The sequence below is a fragment of the Pan troglodytes genome, chromosome 1 (genome assembly GCF_028858775.2).
Source record: "Pan troglodytes isolate AG18354 chromosome 1, NHGRI_mPanTro3-v2.0_pri, whole genome shotgun sequence".
Taxonomy (NCBI): domain Eukaryota; kingdom Metazoa; phylum Chordata; class Mammalia; order Primates; family Hominidae; genus Pan; species Pan troglodytes.
Window position 1 is genome coordinate 185154242 of NC_072398.2, and position 15940 is coordinate 185170181.

A 15940-nucleotide genomic window follows, 5' to 3' on the forward strand; every position below is an offset into this window, starting at 1 on the left:
TTTGCCAACCTGCTTCAAGCCACCATAGACTCTCTGCTCCCAGTACTTTTGATGAAACTAAATATTTCAAAGTTAACAGCTTTTTAGGAGCTAGCCCTTACCCATACCCTGGATAAGAGGGAAAGGAGGTCAAATAAACTTTTGCACTGAAAACTCGGAAGATTTCTCAAATGCTCATGTCTCAAACAGCATGTCCTGCATCCTATCCTCCACACAGTTGCCAGAGTAATCCAACTAAAACACAAATAAGAATATACTGCTCCTGTGCCGCGCGGTGGCTCACACCTGTAATCCCAGCATTTTGGGAGGCCGAGGCGGGCAGATCACCTGAGGTCAGGAGGTCCAGACCAGCCTGGCCAACATGGTGAAACCCCATCTTTACTAAAAATACAAAAATTAGGCCGGGCGCAGTGGCTCACGCCTGTAATCCTAGCACTTTGGGAGGCCGAGACGGGCGGATCACGAGGTCAGGAGATCAAGACCATCCTGGCTAACACAGTGAAACCCCGTCTCTACTAAAAATACAGAAAAATTAGCTGGGCGTGGTGGCGGGCGCCTGTAGTCCCAGCTACTCGGGAGGCTGAGGCAGGAGAACGGCGGGAACCCGGGAGGCGGAGCTTGCAGTGAGCCAAGATCAGGCCACTGCACTCCAGCCTGGGTGACAAAGTGAGACTCTGTGTCAAAAAAAAAAAAAAAAAGCCGGGTGCGGTGGCTCACGCCTATAATCCCAGCACTTTGGGAGGCCGAGGAGGGCAGATCACGAGGTCAGGAGATCGAGACCATCCTGACTAACATAGTGAAATCCCGTCTCTACTAAAAATACAAAAAAATTAGCCGAGCGTGGTGGTGGGCGCCTGTAGTCCCAGCTACTCCGGAGGCTGAGGCAAGAGAATGGCGCGAACCCGGGAGGCGGAGCTTGCAGTGAGCCGAGATCGCGCCACTGCACTCGAGTCTGGGCGACAGAGCAAGACTCCATCTCAAAAAAAAAAAAAAAAATACAAAAATACAAAAATTAGCTGGGCGTGGTGGCATCCCAGCCACTCGAGAGGCTGAGGCAGGAGAATTGCTTGAACCCCACAGGGGGAGGCTGCAGTGAGCCGAGATCGTGCCATCGCACTCCAGCCTGGGAGACAAGAGCGAGACTTCGTCTCAAAAAAAAAAAAAAAAAAAAGAAATATACTGCTCTCGGCTAGGCACGGTGGCCCACGCCTGTAATCCCAACACTTTGAGAGGCCGAGCCAGGTGGATCACTTGAGGTCGGGAGTTTGAGACCAGCCTGACCAACATGGAAAAACTCCGTCTCTACTAAAATACAAAATTAGCCAGGCATGGTGGCCAATGCCTGTAATCCCAGCTACTTGGGAGGCTGAGGCAGGAGAATAGCTTGAACCCGGGAGGTGGAAGTTGCGGTGAGCTGAGATCGTGCCACTGCACTCCAGCCTGGGCCACAGAGCAAGACTGCCTCAAAAAAAAAAATATATATATATATATATACTGCTCCCCTACTTATTATCCTTTTTTTTTTTTTTTTTTGAGACGGAGTCTCGATCTGTCGCCCAGGATGGAGTACCGTGGCACGATCTTGGCTCACCGCAACCTCCACCTCCCGGGTTCAAGCAATTCTCCTGCCTCAGCCTCCCAAGTAGCTGGGATTACAGGCGCCCACCAAGACGCCTGGCTATTTTTGTATTTTTAGTAGAGACGGGGTTTCATCATGTTGGCCAGGCTGGTCTCAAACTCCTAACCTTAGGTGATCCACCCACCTTGGTCTCCCAAAGTGCTGGGATTACAGGCGTGAGCCACCACACCCAGCCAATTATCCTTTTATATCACACTAAAGACCCTCAACAATCAAGGCTTCTTTAATCTCTAACCTAGCATTTACGCCTTCGAGGTAAAGCTCTGGGTCTGGCAATAACAAACCGATTATAGTTCCCTATATATATTATGCAGCTTCCCTTCTATGTGCTTTCTGCCCTATGCTTTTCCCAATGTACTAACCCTGTAATGCAGAGGGAAGAGGTTCTGATTTCCATTAAAATAATTTTTTAAAATTCCTGTCACACTGAGGGTATTTTAGGAACTAAAGTTGAACTCATCTTCTGCCATCCTCAAAAATATTCTATTTCCTTTGTCTACTCCTATCATATAACCATTATTACTCAAATTACCAAAATTCAAAATATTTGAATCATTCTCCATTCATTCATTCAATAAATAATTACTGAGCACCTATTGTGAGCAAAGCCTTTAGCTCTGCATTGTTAGACAAAATGATGACATAGTTCTTACCTTCAATAACATGCAACTTAAAAGCAAAAATGAAATACAAATGAACACAGAAAGTTGAAAGTGCTAAAACACTGATTCATCCTTTCATTCAGCAAATATTTATTCAGCATCTACTTTATATGACCAGGAATGGATCAAACAATATGTTACAGAAACAAAATGAGATAAGACTACTTATTAAGCACCTACTTATTATGTGCTTTCCAGTCATTTTTGCATTTGATCTCTTGGAACCTAAGCTTTCACTTTTAAACCACAGAATTTTGAGAACTGGAATTTCAGGACATTCACAGATTTCCTGAAGCCCAATTAAGGATCCTCCAAGGATCTCATGTGGAAAAACAACTTTGCAGAAGAGTTTCTTTTTGGGTGTGTGGTTTTGTTTTTGTTTTTTGTTTGTTTGTTTTTTGCTTTCTTTACGAGACACGGTCTCATTCTGTCACCCAGACTGGAGTGCAGTGGTACAACCTTGGCTCACTGCAGCCTCAACTTCCGGGGGTCCCACCTCAGCCTCCCAAGTAGCTGGGCCCACAGGCGCGCACCACCAACCCCGACTAATTTTTGTATTTTTTGTAGAGATGGGGTTTCACCATGTTGCTCAGTCTGGTCTCAAACTCCTGAGCTCAAGCAACCCGCCTCCTCAACCTCCCAAAGTGCTGGGATTACAAGTATGAGCCACCACACCTGGCCTCACAGAAGTTTCTGTGGCATTTGAGTTAGGCCTGGAAAACTGAGTAGAATTTTAATATGCAGAAGCAGAGAATAAAGAGCTTCTCAAACTGATGACTAATTAAAGTATATCAAAGTGCCTAACAATAAACAATTACTTACTGAATGTCTATTACATACCAGTTAAAATACTAGAGGCTGAAGATACCATGATGATTAAGACAGCCTCAGAGGAATTCATTTGACTGACTTACAATCAATTAGGACATTGAGCAAATATCTATGTTTCTAATAAATACACAAATAACTATGTTTCAAGTACTATACTAAGCCCTAGGTATACAGAAGTAAATGGAACAGTCTGAGTCTCAAAGAACTTACTAATGAGAGAAACAAGATAATTTTAATATTGTATGCCATGATCGAGAAAAGCAGACGGTCCTAAGGAACCAAGAGAAGTGGCAACTAACTGACTCTTCTAACAAAAAGTGCTAAGTATCAAGTAGATCTTGAATGCCAAGGTCTTCAGGCTTAATTCTATGGGTAATAAGAAGCTAATGAAGGTATATGAATAAGGAGAAATGAAATGAACATTTAACGAGTATTTATAAAGCACTTACCATTAGCCAGGGAGGCAATGAGTTCCAATCTTTTGTTAATAGAACGTGAAATATATTAGAGGTTAAGAGACTGAAGACTGAGTAAATACAGTTAAGATACTGCAACAACCAAGACTAAAGTTTATAAATATGAAATTAAGGTAGTGACAATGGGAATAATGGTTTGAAAGATTTCATGAAGGTAGAATCGAGAGAACCTAATGCCAGACTGGCTAAGGGAGTCAAAGGAGAAGAAGTAAAAGACTACAGATGTGGGCCAGGCACGGTGGCTCACGCCTGTAATCCTAATACTTTGGGAGGCCAAGGCGGGTGGATTGCCTGAGCTCAGGAGTTCGAGACCAGCCTGGGCAACACGGTGAAACCCCATCTCTACTAAATACAAAAAATTAGCCAGGCATGCGCTACTCAGGAGGCTGAGACAGGAGAAACGCTTGAACCTGGGAGGCAGAGGTTACAATAAGCCGAGATCGCGCCACTGCACTCCAGCCTGGGCGACAGAGCAAGACTCCATCTCAAAATAAAACAAACAAAAAAAGCCATGGATGTAATTTCACGTTGGATGACAAAAAGGAAAGATACAGAGAGAAGCACATTTCAACACAGAAATTATTCTATTTTCATGATACAGTAAACCACTGACCTTCTGGAGATCCAAGTTCTACATCCTGATTGGAACGTATTCTTAAATACTAGTATAATAAAAACTGTAACAAGCACTGTTCCATGTCATGAGAAAGGGAAAAAAAAGTTACGTGTGAGATATAGATGCTTGCTGATCAGCTGGGCTCTTACTACCCAAATAAATAGAATTCAACCAGTCTCGACACATACAATGAAAATTTTGGCCTTTTTAAAATCATAAATTGTTACAAATTATGAACTTTCAAGGTCACTATCAAATTATAAAACTCACAAATGTTAGGCCGGGCACAGTGGCTCACACCTGTAATCCCAGCACTTTGGGAGGCCGAGGTGGGTGGATCACCTGAGGTCAGGAGTTCGAGATCAGCCTGGCCAACATGGTGAAACCCCGTCTCTACTAAAAATACAAAAATTAGCCAGGCGTGGTGGCGGACGCCTGCAATCCCAGCTACTGGGGAGGCTGAAGCTGGAGAATCACCTGAGCCTGGGAGGCGAAGGTTGCAGTGAGCTCAGGTCCCACCACTGCACTCCAGCCTGGGCGACAAAGTGAGACCCTGTCTCAAAAAAAAAAAATCACAAATGTTAAGAACACAAATGATGAGTCTATGGTGGAAATGTTAAGCACAAAAATGGAAATGTAGACCTAAGGAAAGAGGTCACACCTAAAGAGACTCAGCTCACTTTACAAGGATGTTCTGTGATACAATGCCATAAATAAAGAGGACTGCAGACCCTTGTTCTACATCCTCAACATCTACAAACAGAATGAGCCTGCTAAATAGAGTACAATAAAGGATCAAGCTAAGGACAGAGGACATGTCCTCAAGGAACATTTCAGGAACAGGAAGAGAAAACACAAGACAAAGACACACAAGAGAGCAGTTAGAGAAGCAGTAACAGAATGGATATTATAATATTAAAAAAGAAAAAAATGTCAACAAGGAACACACAGTCAACAGTGACAAATAGTTCACAGAGGTCGGACGGACAAGATGAGGAAAAGACTATCAGATTTAGTAATTTAAAGGTTCCCAGGACTTTTACATATTTCTCTCTGTAACTATTTCACAATGAAAACTTTTCACAAGTAGTCATGAATTATATTTCAATTTGAAAAACAAACTGGGCACTCATGCCCATAATCCCAGCACTTTGGGAGGTCAAGGTGGGAGAATCACTTGAGCCCAGGAGTTCGAGGCTAGCCTGAGCAACATGGTAAGATACCACCTCTACAAAAAATAAAAAATTAGGCCGTGGTAGTTCACGCCTGTAATCCCAGCACTTTGGGAGGCCAAGGCAGGCAGATCATCTGAGGTTAGGAGCTCGTGACCAGCCTGGCCAACATGGTGAAACCCCATCTCCACTAAAAATAGAGAATTAGCCAGGCATGGTGGTGCATGCCTGTAATCCCAGCTACTCGGGAGGCTGAGGCAAGAGAATCGCTTGAATCCGGGAGGCAGAGGTTGCAGTGAGCTGAGAATGTGCCGCTGAACTCCAGCCTGGGCGAGAGAGCAAGACTCTGTCTCAAAAAGAAAAAGAAAAAGAAATTAAAAAATTAGCTGGACATGGTGGTATGTGCCTATGGTCCCAGCTACTTGGGAGGCTGAGGCAGGAGGATCACTTGAGCCTGGGAGTTCAAGGCTGCCGTGAGCTATGACGGCACCACTACACTCCAGCGTGGGTGACAGAGTGAGATCCTGTCTCAAAAACAAAAATAAGTTTTAGTAACCATCACAATACATTCATACAATGGAAAATTACACAGCAATGAAAAAGAACTGTTTCTACAAGCAACAACATGGATGAGTCTCAAGACATGATCCGAATGAAAGAATCTGGTCACAAAACAGTACACACTATGATTCCACTTATATGAAGTATTAGTTCAAAACAAATCTATAGTGACAGAGGTGGTGAGGGAGGTTACATCTGTAAAAGAGTAGTGCTAGGAGAAAGCACAGGGAGCATTCTAGGGTACTGGGAATGTTCTCCATCCTGATGTGAGTTGTGATCATACAGGTACTCATTCTGTAATATTTCATGGACTGAATGAACCTTTGATTTGTCAAACCTCAATAAAAAAGTAATCCCACACAACAAAAGGTTTTGGTGACCTTAAAGACATCAGTTTTGGGAAAGCATAAGTGAAGAAGCCAAACCATATTAGAAATGTATACAAGGTGAGGAAGCTAAGACACTGAATACAAACTCATTTTTCAAGAAGGTTGTTGGGGAAGCAAAGAAGAGATAACAAAGTAGTTTGGGTAGGTTACACAATTCAGGGAAATTATGTTGTTTTGTTTTTATTTGTGATATAAAACAAAGAGAGTAACAAGGGTCTAAGGCAAACAAAAGAGGATGAAATCAAGGACATAAGTGGAGAAATTAGCCTCGGAGAGGAGGATGAGTACTTTTCTCTGAGACTGAAGCTAAGGATGAGAAAACACAAAAATCATAAAATAAAGAGGAGGGAAAAATCAAGTAATCTTGAACTCTACCATGAAATACGCAGTAAGGTCAACTGGACAGGTAAACTGAGACAGGAAAGGACCTGGACTTGAAGTTCATTGTACAAGTTTTGACTAGATGATACTGCAGAGAATGTAAAAGCTAAGTATTAGGCACATGGGGGAGTAAATTGCAGCAAGAGGACAATGCTCAGCAGCTAGAAGCAGGGGCAGAGATGGTCAATGGTGCAGTCTCCTCAGGGCTCAGTGGGGAATAAGAGGTGGAAGAACAAAAGGGGGGAAAAGTCCAAGGGCTACCTAGCATGGTATATAATTTTTAAACTGTCTAAAGGGCCGGGCACACTGGCTCATGCCTGTAATCCCGATTACCTGAGGTCGGAGTTCGAGACCAGCCTGGCCAACATGGTGAAACCCTGTCTCTGCTAAAAATACAAAAAAATTAGCTGGACATGGTGGTAGGCACCTGTAATCCCAGCTAGTCGGGAGGCTGAGGCAGGAGAATCGCTGAACCCAGGAGGTGGAGGTTGCAGTGAGCCGAAATAATGCCACTGCACTCTCCCCTGGGCGACAGAGCGAGACTTCGTCTCAAAAAAAAAAATGTCTAAGGAAAATGCTAATTTATCTGAGAGAAAAGAGGTAAGAGACCTATAAGAAGTCTTAAAACATTCAAGGATGAAGTCAGTAGGATCCCGAATACAGCTGAACAAAAGGAAAGCTGTCACTAGAGTTCATTACTACAGAACATTTTTCTGTAAATCCAACAAGACCAAGTATCACTTATTCTCCTTTCACTAAACTTACTACCGCTACTAGTGGCAGCTTCTCCTGCCTGATAAAACTGACCTTTATCCCCTACTCATAAATACACCTACTCTTGACTAATAAATTACATAAACATCCTGTTCATTCAGAAACTCCATGAATATTTGTATGCTGCTGTGTTTTCCCAGTAATGTGTTTTCAGTGGAAAACTAGCAGGCAAACCATATATCTACGAATTCTGTTCACAAAATTGGGCTTAACACTGCTCACATGCAGGTGTTTCACAAGTGCTTTCTTGTGAAATAGATGGTTGGTAAAGAGAGCCTTAACAATGATTGTGAACACACTGGTACAAAAGTATAATGATGGCCAAATCAGAGAATGCTTGGGAGTGTCATCCGTTTTTACAATTTTAAGGACAACCTCTAGGAAACAGGATAACACTATATCAAATTGACTTACATCTTACTCTATTTACTCCTATGGATAACTCCTCAACGCCTCTTTAGTAAGCCTACTCGTTGCAGCTCACACACTCAGCCCACATTCCAGCGTCCTTTCGCCCCATCCAGAACCCCTGACTATCTCTTGCACCAATTTTTCTTTCTTCTACTCCCCCATTTCCAATACAACCCCAGGCCACCACTTCCATTTCTCCACTCCCCATTTCTCGGCCTCCCCAGACCTCCCACTCCTCCCCGCGAACTACTCAGACCCCACCCCTCCAAAGCTCCAGCCCGGGTCCTCCCGCCGAAGATCCCCTCCCCCACGGCTTCCATTCAGGTTCACCCTCCCGGATCCCAACCCGCCCTACCTGCTCCTTGCCCTCGGGCCCCGCGGGGCCCGTCCGCTCCTCCAGCCGCTGCCTCCCGGGCGGCGCTCGCCGGCGCGGCGGCAAAGACTGGGACAGCTCCGCTGCCCGCTGAACTCCATCCTCCCGGCGGTCGGGCGGCGGCGGCTGCGGTCGGTCGCGGCAGCGGCTCCGCTTCATATCTGCAGCTGGGGCCCGCGGGCGTCAGCGCCGCGACTGTCCCGGCTCCGCACTGCCCCGGGCCGCAGCGCAGCCGCGCCAACCACCACCCGCGGCCACCATGGCCGGGCGGGCTCCCTAAGCCACCGACCCCAGCCCGCGGCGCCTTCGAGCCTTCTGGGGCCTCCGGCGCCGCGACCTCCTCTGCGCTCCTCACGGAAGAGACAGCATCGCTGCCGCCTCGCCTTCTCCCACCCAGCACACGCTGGGCAGGCCACCCGCCGCCGGCTCAGCCGCCTGCCTACAGCCAGCCTTCGGCCGGCCCCGCCCCTCACGCGCGCGCACCGGGAGCCCGCCCGCCACCTCCGGCCGCGCGCCGCCTCCCGCGCACGCGCCAGCGAACGGTCGCAAAGGACCCGCCCGTGGCCCTGGCGCGCAGTCGGAGGACCAGAAGCGGGCGGGGCTCTCGGCGCGCCGGCAGCGGCTGCGGACTCCCATTGAATCTTTCATTCATCCATTCATGAAACTGCTGGGCCAAGCTCAGTGCTGGGGACCCAAAAATGAGTTCGAGTCGATCGGTGTCCTCAAGGAACTAGGGAGAGAGGGGCCGGGAGCAGGAAGGAGACAGAATAACACAACTAATGAATAGAAGGCTAATGCATGCCTTTTTATTTAGTGCCTGCCAACTCTCACCTAATTCTCACATCACACTTAGGAGGCAAATCTGCGCATTCTCATATTACAGATAAAGAGACTAAGGCGAAGTGAAATGCACCAGGTCACCCAGCAAATCAGTGATCAAACTAGACGGAATTCTGGCTCTTCTGTCCCTTTCCACCGTGTTTGCTCTTTCCGGACAGTAAGACAGTGTGGAAACGCCTATAAAAGTGGAAAAAGTGATGGATTCCTTCTGGGAGGAGGAGAGGACAAAAAAGGCATACAATGAAGTCATCGTGTAGAGCCCAGCCCAGTCTGCTGTGGCCTGGGTAGCCTGACCTGCTGCCTGCGGTGACTCATCTGCTCAGCAACGTGTGGTGGTAGCTCAGCTCTGGCCTCCCTCTGGCTTCAGCTGGTCTGCCACATGTTGTGTTTTTCCTCTTTTGACCTAGAAGCCTTGCTTAAAGCCTTCACCCATTTGTCCTGGGCCTCTTCCCTGACGCCTTTCTGAGTAATAAAAATAGCCAACACTATGGAGTGCCCACTGGATACCACACACTGTGCATTCAATTCAGACATACACAAACAAGAAGTAAGTTGTATTTCCATTTTACAGTTGAGGAAATAGGCTCAAATTACATAATATGCTCAACATCACACAGCTTGTAAGTCCAGAGCCAGGACTCAAACCCAGGTCTGTCAGATCCGGACAGAAAGACAGTGCGGAAACACCTATAAAAGTGGAAAAAGTGATGGATTCCTTCTGGGAGGCCGGGAGGATGCACATAACCAATGTGCTCTACGGCCTGTCACCAGCCTGCTCCTCTATTCCCTGTCCCAGTTCCTTACCACCCATCCAGTTGCCTCAACCAGAAACCTGGAAATCATCCTGGACTCCTTCCTTGTCCTTTCCTCACATCCAATAAATGAACAAGTCTTATTGCCTCTATAACCTCACTATTTCTCCAATCTGCCTCCTCTTTCCGTCCCATTGGCACCACCTCAAGTCTCATCTTCCCTCAGCTACTTGACTGAGAAAGCCTTCTAACGGGTTCACTTATGCCAGTCTCATTGTCTTTAAACTCATCCTTCAAAAAGCCCTCACAAGACTCTTCCTATATGTTACTTGCTTGCTTAAAACAATTAAATGGACCGGGTGCAGTGGCTCACGCCTATAATCCCAGCACTTTGGGGGGCCAAGGCAGGCAGATCATGAATTCAGGAGATCGAGACCATCCTGGCTAACACAGTGAAACCCCATCTCTACTAAAAATACCAAAAAATTAGCCAGGCGTGGTGGTGGGTGCCTGTAGTCCCAGCTACTCAGGAGGCTGAGAACTGCATGAACCTGGGAGACAGAGCTTGCAGTGAGCCAAGATCATGCCACTGCACTCCAGCCTGGGTGACAGAGCAAGACTCCGTCTCAAAAAAAAAAAAAAGAACAAACAGTTAAATGAGGCCGGGCACGGTGGCTCACTCCTGTAATCCCAGCACTTTGGGAGGCCAAGGCAGGTGGATAACGAGGTCAGGAGATCAAGACCATCCTGGCCAACACGGTGAAACCCTGTCTCTGCTAAAAATACAAAAAATTAGCTGGGCGTGATGGCGGGCGCCTGTAGTCCCAGCTACTCGGGAGGCTGAGGCAGGAGAATGGCGTGAACCCGGGAGGCGGAGCTGGCAGTGAGCCAAGATCGCGCCACTGAACTCCAGCCTGGGCGACAGAGCGAGATTCCATCTCAAAAAAAAAAGCAATTAAATGAATCTCAAGATGAAGTGTAAACTTACTATGGCTGGCAAGGCCATCCAAATCTGGCCTCTACCTCCCTCTCCTTCTCCCATTAATCCATGCGGTGACAACTATTTATAATTATTCCAGCTACATGTACAGGGTCTGTCACATCCTTAGTTACAAATAACAAACAACTCTGACTATCTTAAGCCTAAGGGGTAATTTCTTAGAAAGCTACATAGAATGGATCACAGAGCTGAACAGAGATAGGAGAAAAAGGCTTACGTAGCTGGCAGGAAACAAGGAGCCCCCACAGACTGAACCTCAGGGACAATCTCAGGACACTGCTGTCACAACCACCAGGCAATGAGCTGCGCTGCTACTGTGCACCCCTGCAAAGTAATTCTAACCCTCTCTTCATAGTTGCATCATCATTACAGATCAACAGTCTCTGGCAGGAGAACCCACTGACTCAGCCTTGGTAACTTAAGGACCAGAACCCATTCTACCTTCTCACCTTCCATACTGGTACTGCGAGAGTTATTGGGCAGATAGACTCTAAGCTAGTCCTCCTGCTCTACCTGCTTCCCAGTATTTTACACCTTTATGTAATCCCTTCCCATGAATGGAGATGAGGCCTGTGACTTGTTTCCAACCAATAGAATACAAAAAAAGTAAGACGATATCATTTCCTTGATTATGTTATATTATATAAGACTCTATCTTGCTAGAAGACTCACTCTTGCACTCCTAATGGCCTTGACAAAGCAAGCTGTCATTCTCTGAACTGCCTATGGAGAGGTCCATGTAGCAGTAAACTCCAGGCAACCTCTAGGACAGCCTCTGGCCCAACAGCACCAAAACAAAACAAAAAACTCTGCAGGTCCAATCCTACAAGCAGGAGGAAATGAGTTCTCCTAACAGTGAGACTGAGCTTGGAAACAGGCCCTTCTCCAGTTGAGCACCCAGATGGGAACACAGCCCACACAACTGGGTGGAAGCCTGATGAGACCCTGAAGCAAAGAACCAAGCTAACACAAATCTAGACAGAAACTGTGAGATAATAAATGCATGTTATGTTAAGCTTCTAAGCTTGTGGTAATTATATATTTGTATTACATGTTAATACAAAACTAATACAGCCAGATACTTTCTCAGCCTCCCATCAGTCAGAAATGGCAATGTGACACAATGTGGCCCACATCCACTTTTTTTTCTTTTTTTTTTTTTTTTTGTGATGGAGTCTTACTCTGTCACCCAGGCTGGAAGTGCAATGGCTCAATCTCCACTTACCACAACCTCCGCCTCCCAGGTTCAAGTGATTCTCCTGCTTCAGCCTCCGAGTAGCTAAGATTACTGGCGTATGCCACTGCACCCGCCTAATTTTTGTATTTTTAGTAGAGACGGGTTTCTCCATGTTGGCCAGGCTGGTCTTGAACTCCTGACTTCAGGTGATCTGCCCACCTCGGCCTCCTAAAGTGCTGGGATTACAGGCGTGAGCCACCATGCCCGGCCCCACATCCACTTTTATACTTGTCTTCACCAGCTCAATAAGTGACAAGTCAATTTTTTTTTTCAGTTGCTCAGGCCAAAACCTCGGAGTGATCCCTGAGTTCTCTCTTTCTCACATACTTCATATCCATTCCACTGGCAAATCCTGTGCAAATTAGTAGGATATTATAATTAGCTGAGGGAGAGGTGTTAGTGACTAGTACTGAGACAATGATAACGGGGACGGACGAACACAGGTGGACTTTAGAGAGATCCAGAAAGTAGAAACCACAGGACCTGTTAACTGCATCAAAGGTGCAGAGAGAAAGAAAAAGCCCTAAGAATGATTTCCAAGTTTCTGGCTTGGACAACTGAGGTCGGGAACAGAAGAGGGAAAAAAAGTGTGAAACAGATTATGGTCAATTCCATTTTAGATGTGTTTGCTCTGAAGTGCCAGTGAGATATCCAAGTGAAGATGTCTAGTAAGCTACTGGTTACACCAGTGTAGAGCTCAGAACTGAGGGCCACCCATAGTTAGATGTTTAACCGATATGAACAATACCATACTCTTAGAATATAAATGTGATCACATTACTTTTCCTTATTCTAGTTAGGCCCCTTATGTCATATTATTAGGAAGCCTAGTATCTCCTCCTTAATTATCTAAGAACTCCAAAATTGTTTTATATTCTAAAAGTTAAGTATGGGCTGGGCACCGTGGCTCACACCTGTAATCCAGAACTTTAGGAGGCCAAGGTGGGATGATCACTTGAGCCCAAGATTTTTTTTTAAATTATTATTATTATTATACTTTAAGTTTTAGGGTACATGTGCACAATGTGCAGGTTAGTTACATATGTATACATGTGCCATGCTGGTGTGCTGCACCCATTAACTCGTCATTTAGCATTAGGTATATCTCCTAATGCTATCCCTTCCCCCTCCCCCCTGAGCTCAAGATTTTTGAGACCAGCCTAGGTGACATGGCAAAACCCCATCTCTACAAAAAATACAAAAACTAGCTGGGCATGGTGGCACATGCCTGTAGTCCCAGCTACTCAGGAGGCTGAAGTGGGAGGATCACTTGAGCGTGGGAGATGGAGGTTGTAGTCAGCCAAGATCACACGACTGCACTCCAGCTTGGGTGACAGAATGCGACCCTGTCTCAAAAAAAAAAAGGTAAGTATAGCAGTTATCTATTGTCATATAACAAACTGTCTCAAAACTTGTGGCTTAAAGCAACAACCATTTATTTAGCTGACATTTTTGTGAGCCAACTGGGCAGTTCTTATGGTCTGGTCCAGTTTATCTAATCACTGCTAGGCTTGCTTATGCATCTGCAGTCGGCTGAGGGCTGGCTGGCTGGTGGCTAAGTCATCTAAAATGGCTTCTGTCACACATATGGCAATTGGCAGGCCATTGGCCATGGCAGTGGGAATGACTAACCCATATAGCTCTCACCATCCTTCAGGCTTACTTGGACTTCTTCACATGACAGCAGTGGTAGGGGGTCCCGTGAGGAGGAAGAGACAGCGAGCCGCAATGTGAAAGCACTTTTCAAATCTCTGTTGATGCCACATTAGCAACTGTGTCATTGCCAAAGCAAGTTATAAGTACAAAGCAAGTCATTGCCAAAGCAAGTCAGTGTGGCCAGGGACTAAAGTTACATGGCAAGGGGGAATAGATTCAGGGAGGGGAAGAACTTGTGGCTGTCTTTGAAATCTACTTCAGGAAGATCAGTCCAACTTCCATAGCCAAATTCAGCTATAATTAGATCAGTCCATTGGCATCTTTGCTCCCTGGGACCATATTATGGACTAAATGTTTGTGTCTCCCCCAGATTTGTGCGTCAAAGTCCTAACACCTAGTGTGGCTGTATTTGGAGATGAGACCTCTAAGGAAGTAATTAAACTTAAATGAGGTTTTAAGGGTAGGGCCCTAATCCTATGGGATTAATGTCCTTATAAGCAGAGACACCAGAGCACTCACTCTCTCGAGGCACATGTACTGAGGAGGGCCATGTGAGAACATAGTGAGAAGACAGCTGTCTATGGGCCAGGAAGAGTGCCCCCACCAGAATCCAAATTGGCTAGAACCTTGATTTTGGATGTTCAGCCTCTAGAACTGTGAAAAAAATAAATTTCTGTTGTTTAAGCCACCTAATCTGTGTTCTTTTGTTATGGTAGCCCAAGCAGACTAATACAAACCACATAACATTACTTTCAAGAAAGGTCCTTCTGATTCAACAGAGATTTTTTTGAAGGAGGACAATTTCCCTCAGTACTAAGCTCAGTCAAGGATGCCCAGGCCAGAGTTCACATAATTGAAGCTTAGTCCTCCACTTTTTCATGTCCCATGCATAGCACAGTCATCTCCCAGGGAAACAAGCAGCCCCAGCACAAGTTCTCCCAAGAAATCCACTTCCTACGGACTTTCTGCTCTTCCTGTTAAACACTCAATATAGAAGGGGAGGCCAGGTGCAGTGGCTCACGCCTGTAATCCCAGCACTTTGGGAGGCAGAGGCTGGTGGATCACGAGGTCAGGAGATTGAGACTATCCTGGCCAACATGGTAAAACCCCGTCTGTACTAAAAATACAAAAATTAGCTGGGCAAGATGGCCCATGCTTGTAATCCCAGCTACTCGGGAGGCTGAGGCAGGAGAATCACTTGAACCCGGGAGGCGGAGGTTGCGTTAAGCCAAGATCACGCCATTGCACTCCAGCCTGGCAATAGAGTGAGACTTTGTCTCAAAAAAAAAAAAAAAAAGAAGGGGTAATTATGCTCCCTTTTCTTAGGCAATGATTACTTGCTAATCCTCTTAAAGGAGATTACCCTAGCGGGCTGGGGAATCTACACATACCCTCCAGGAGAAGGCTGCTTTCAGTGATTCTAACACGCCCTGCTCTTCTAAGACTCCCTAGGTAGTTCAAAAGGGCCCATATTACTCTTCGAAGAGTCAGCTTCGCGCTGGGCACAGAGGCTCACGCCTGTAATCACAGTACTTAGGGAGGCCGAGGTGAGCAGATCACCTGAGGTCAGCCTGGCCAACATGGCGAAACCCCGTCTCTACTAAAAATACAAAACTAGCCAGCTGGGCGTGGTGGCAGCCACCTGTAATCCCAACTACTCAGCAGGCTGAGGCAGGAGAATTGCTTGAACCTGGGAGGCGGAGGTTGCAGTGAGCTGAGATCATGCCATTGCACTCCAGCCTGGGCGACAGAACAAGACTCTGTCTCAAAAAAAAAAAAAAAAAAAAGAGCCAGCGTCAATGATTTCTGTATTATTACAGAAATAATGACAAAAACAGATAGTTGTCCCCCAGTATCTATTCTCCCCTTCTTCTTATTGTTGGACACATGGACACCGAGAATAAAGACAAATTTCTTTGCCTTCTTTGTGACTAAATATAGTCATGTGACTAAGCTGTGGCCAGTGACATGTGAGCATAAGTGATGAGCGCAGCTTCTAAATTATGCTCTTAAAAAGAAACACATCTTCCCTTTCTTCTTTTGGCCCTTCTTTCATCCTGTTTCTTAGAAAGTATCATGGCAGAAATTGATCTTGGACCACAGGAATGGGAAAAACATCCTAGGGATGACAATGCAACAGTAAAGAAAGTTCCTAGATGAACTGACAGAG

General features: G+C 45.9%; 1 protein-coding gene across 9 annotated transcripts in view; it reads right to left on the reverse strand.

Annotated features, from left to right (window-relative positions):
* The window catches only part of MAST2 (microtubule associated serine/threonine kinase 2), a 236294-nt gene extending 226271 nt beyond the window's left edge, over positions 1-10023 (reverse strand). For all 9 annotated transcript variants that reach the window (XM_063781249.1, XM_016962041.4, XM_016962036.4 and 6 more), the window contains exon 1: positions 8268-10023. In XM_063781249.1, the coding sequence (XP_063637319.1) occupies positions 8268-8444 (177 nt within the window). In that variant the 5' untranslated portion in view covers positions 8445-10023. The remainder of the gene's footprint in view (positions 1-8267) is intronic.
* Positions 10024-15940: the final 5917 nt, after the last annotated feature.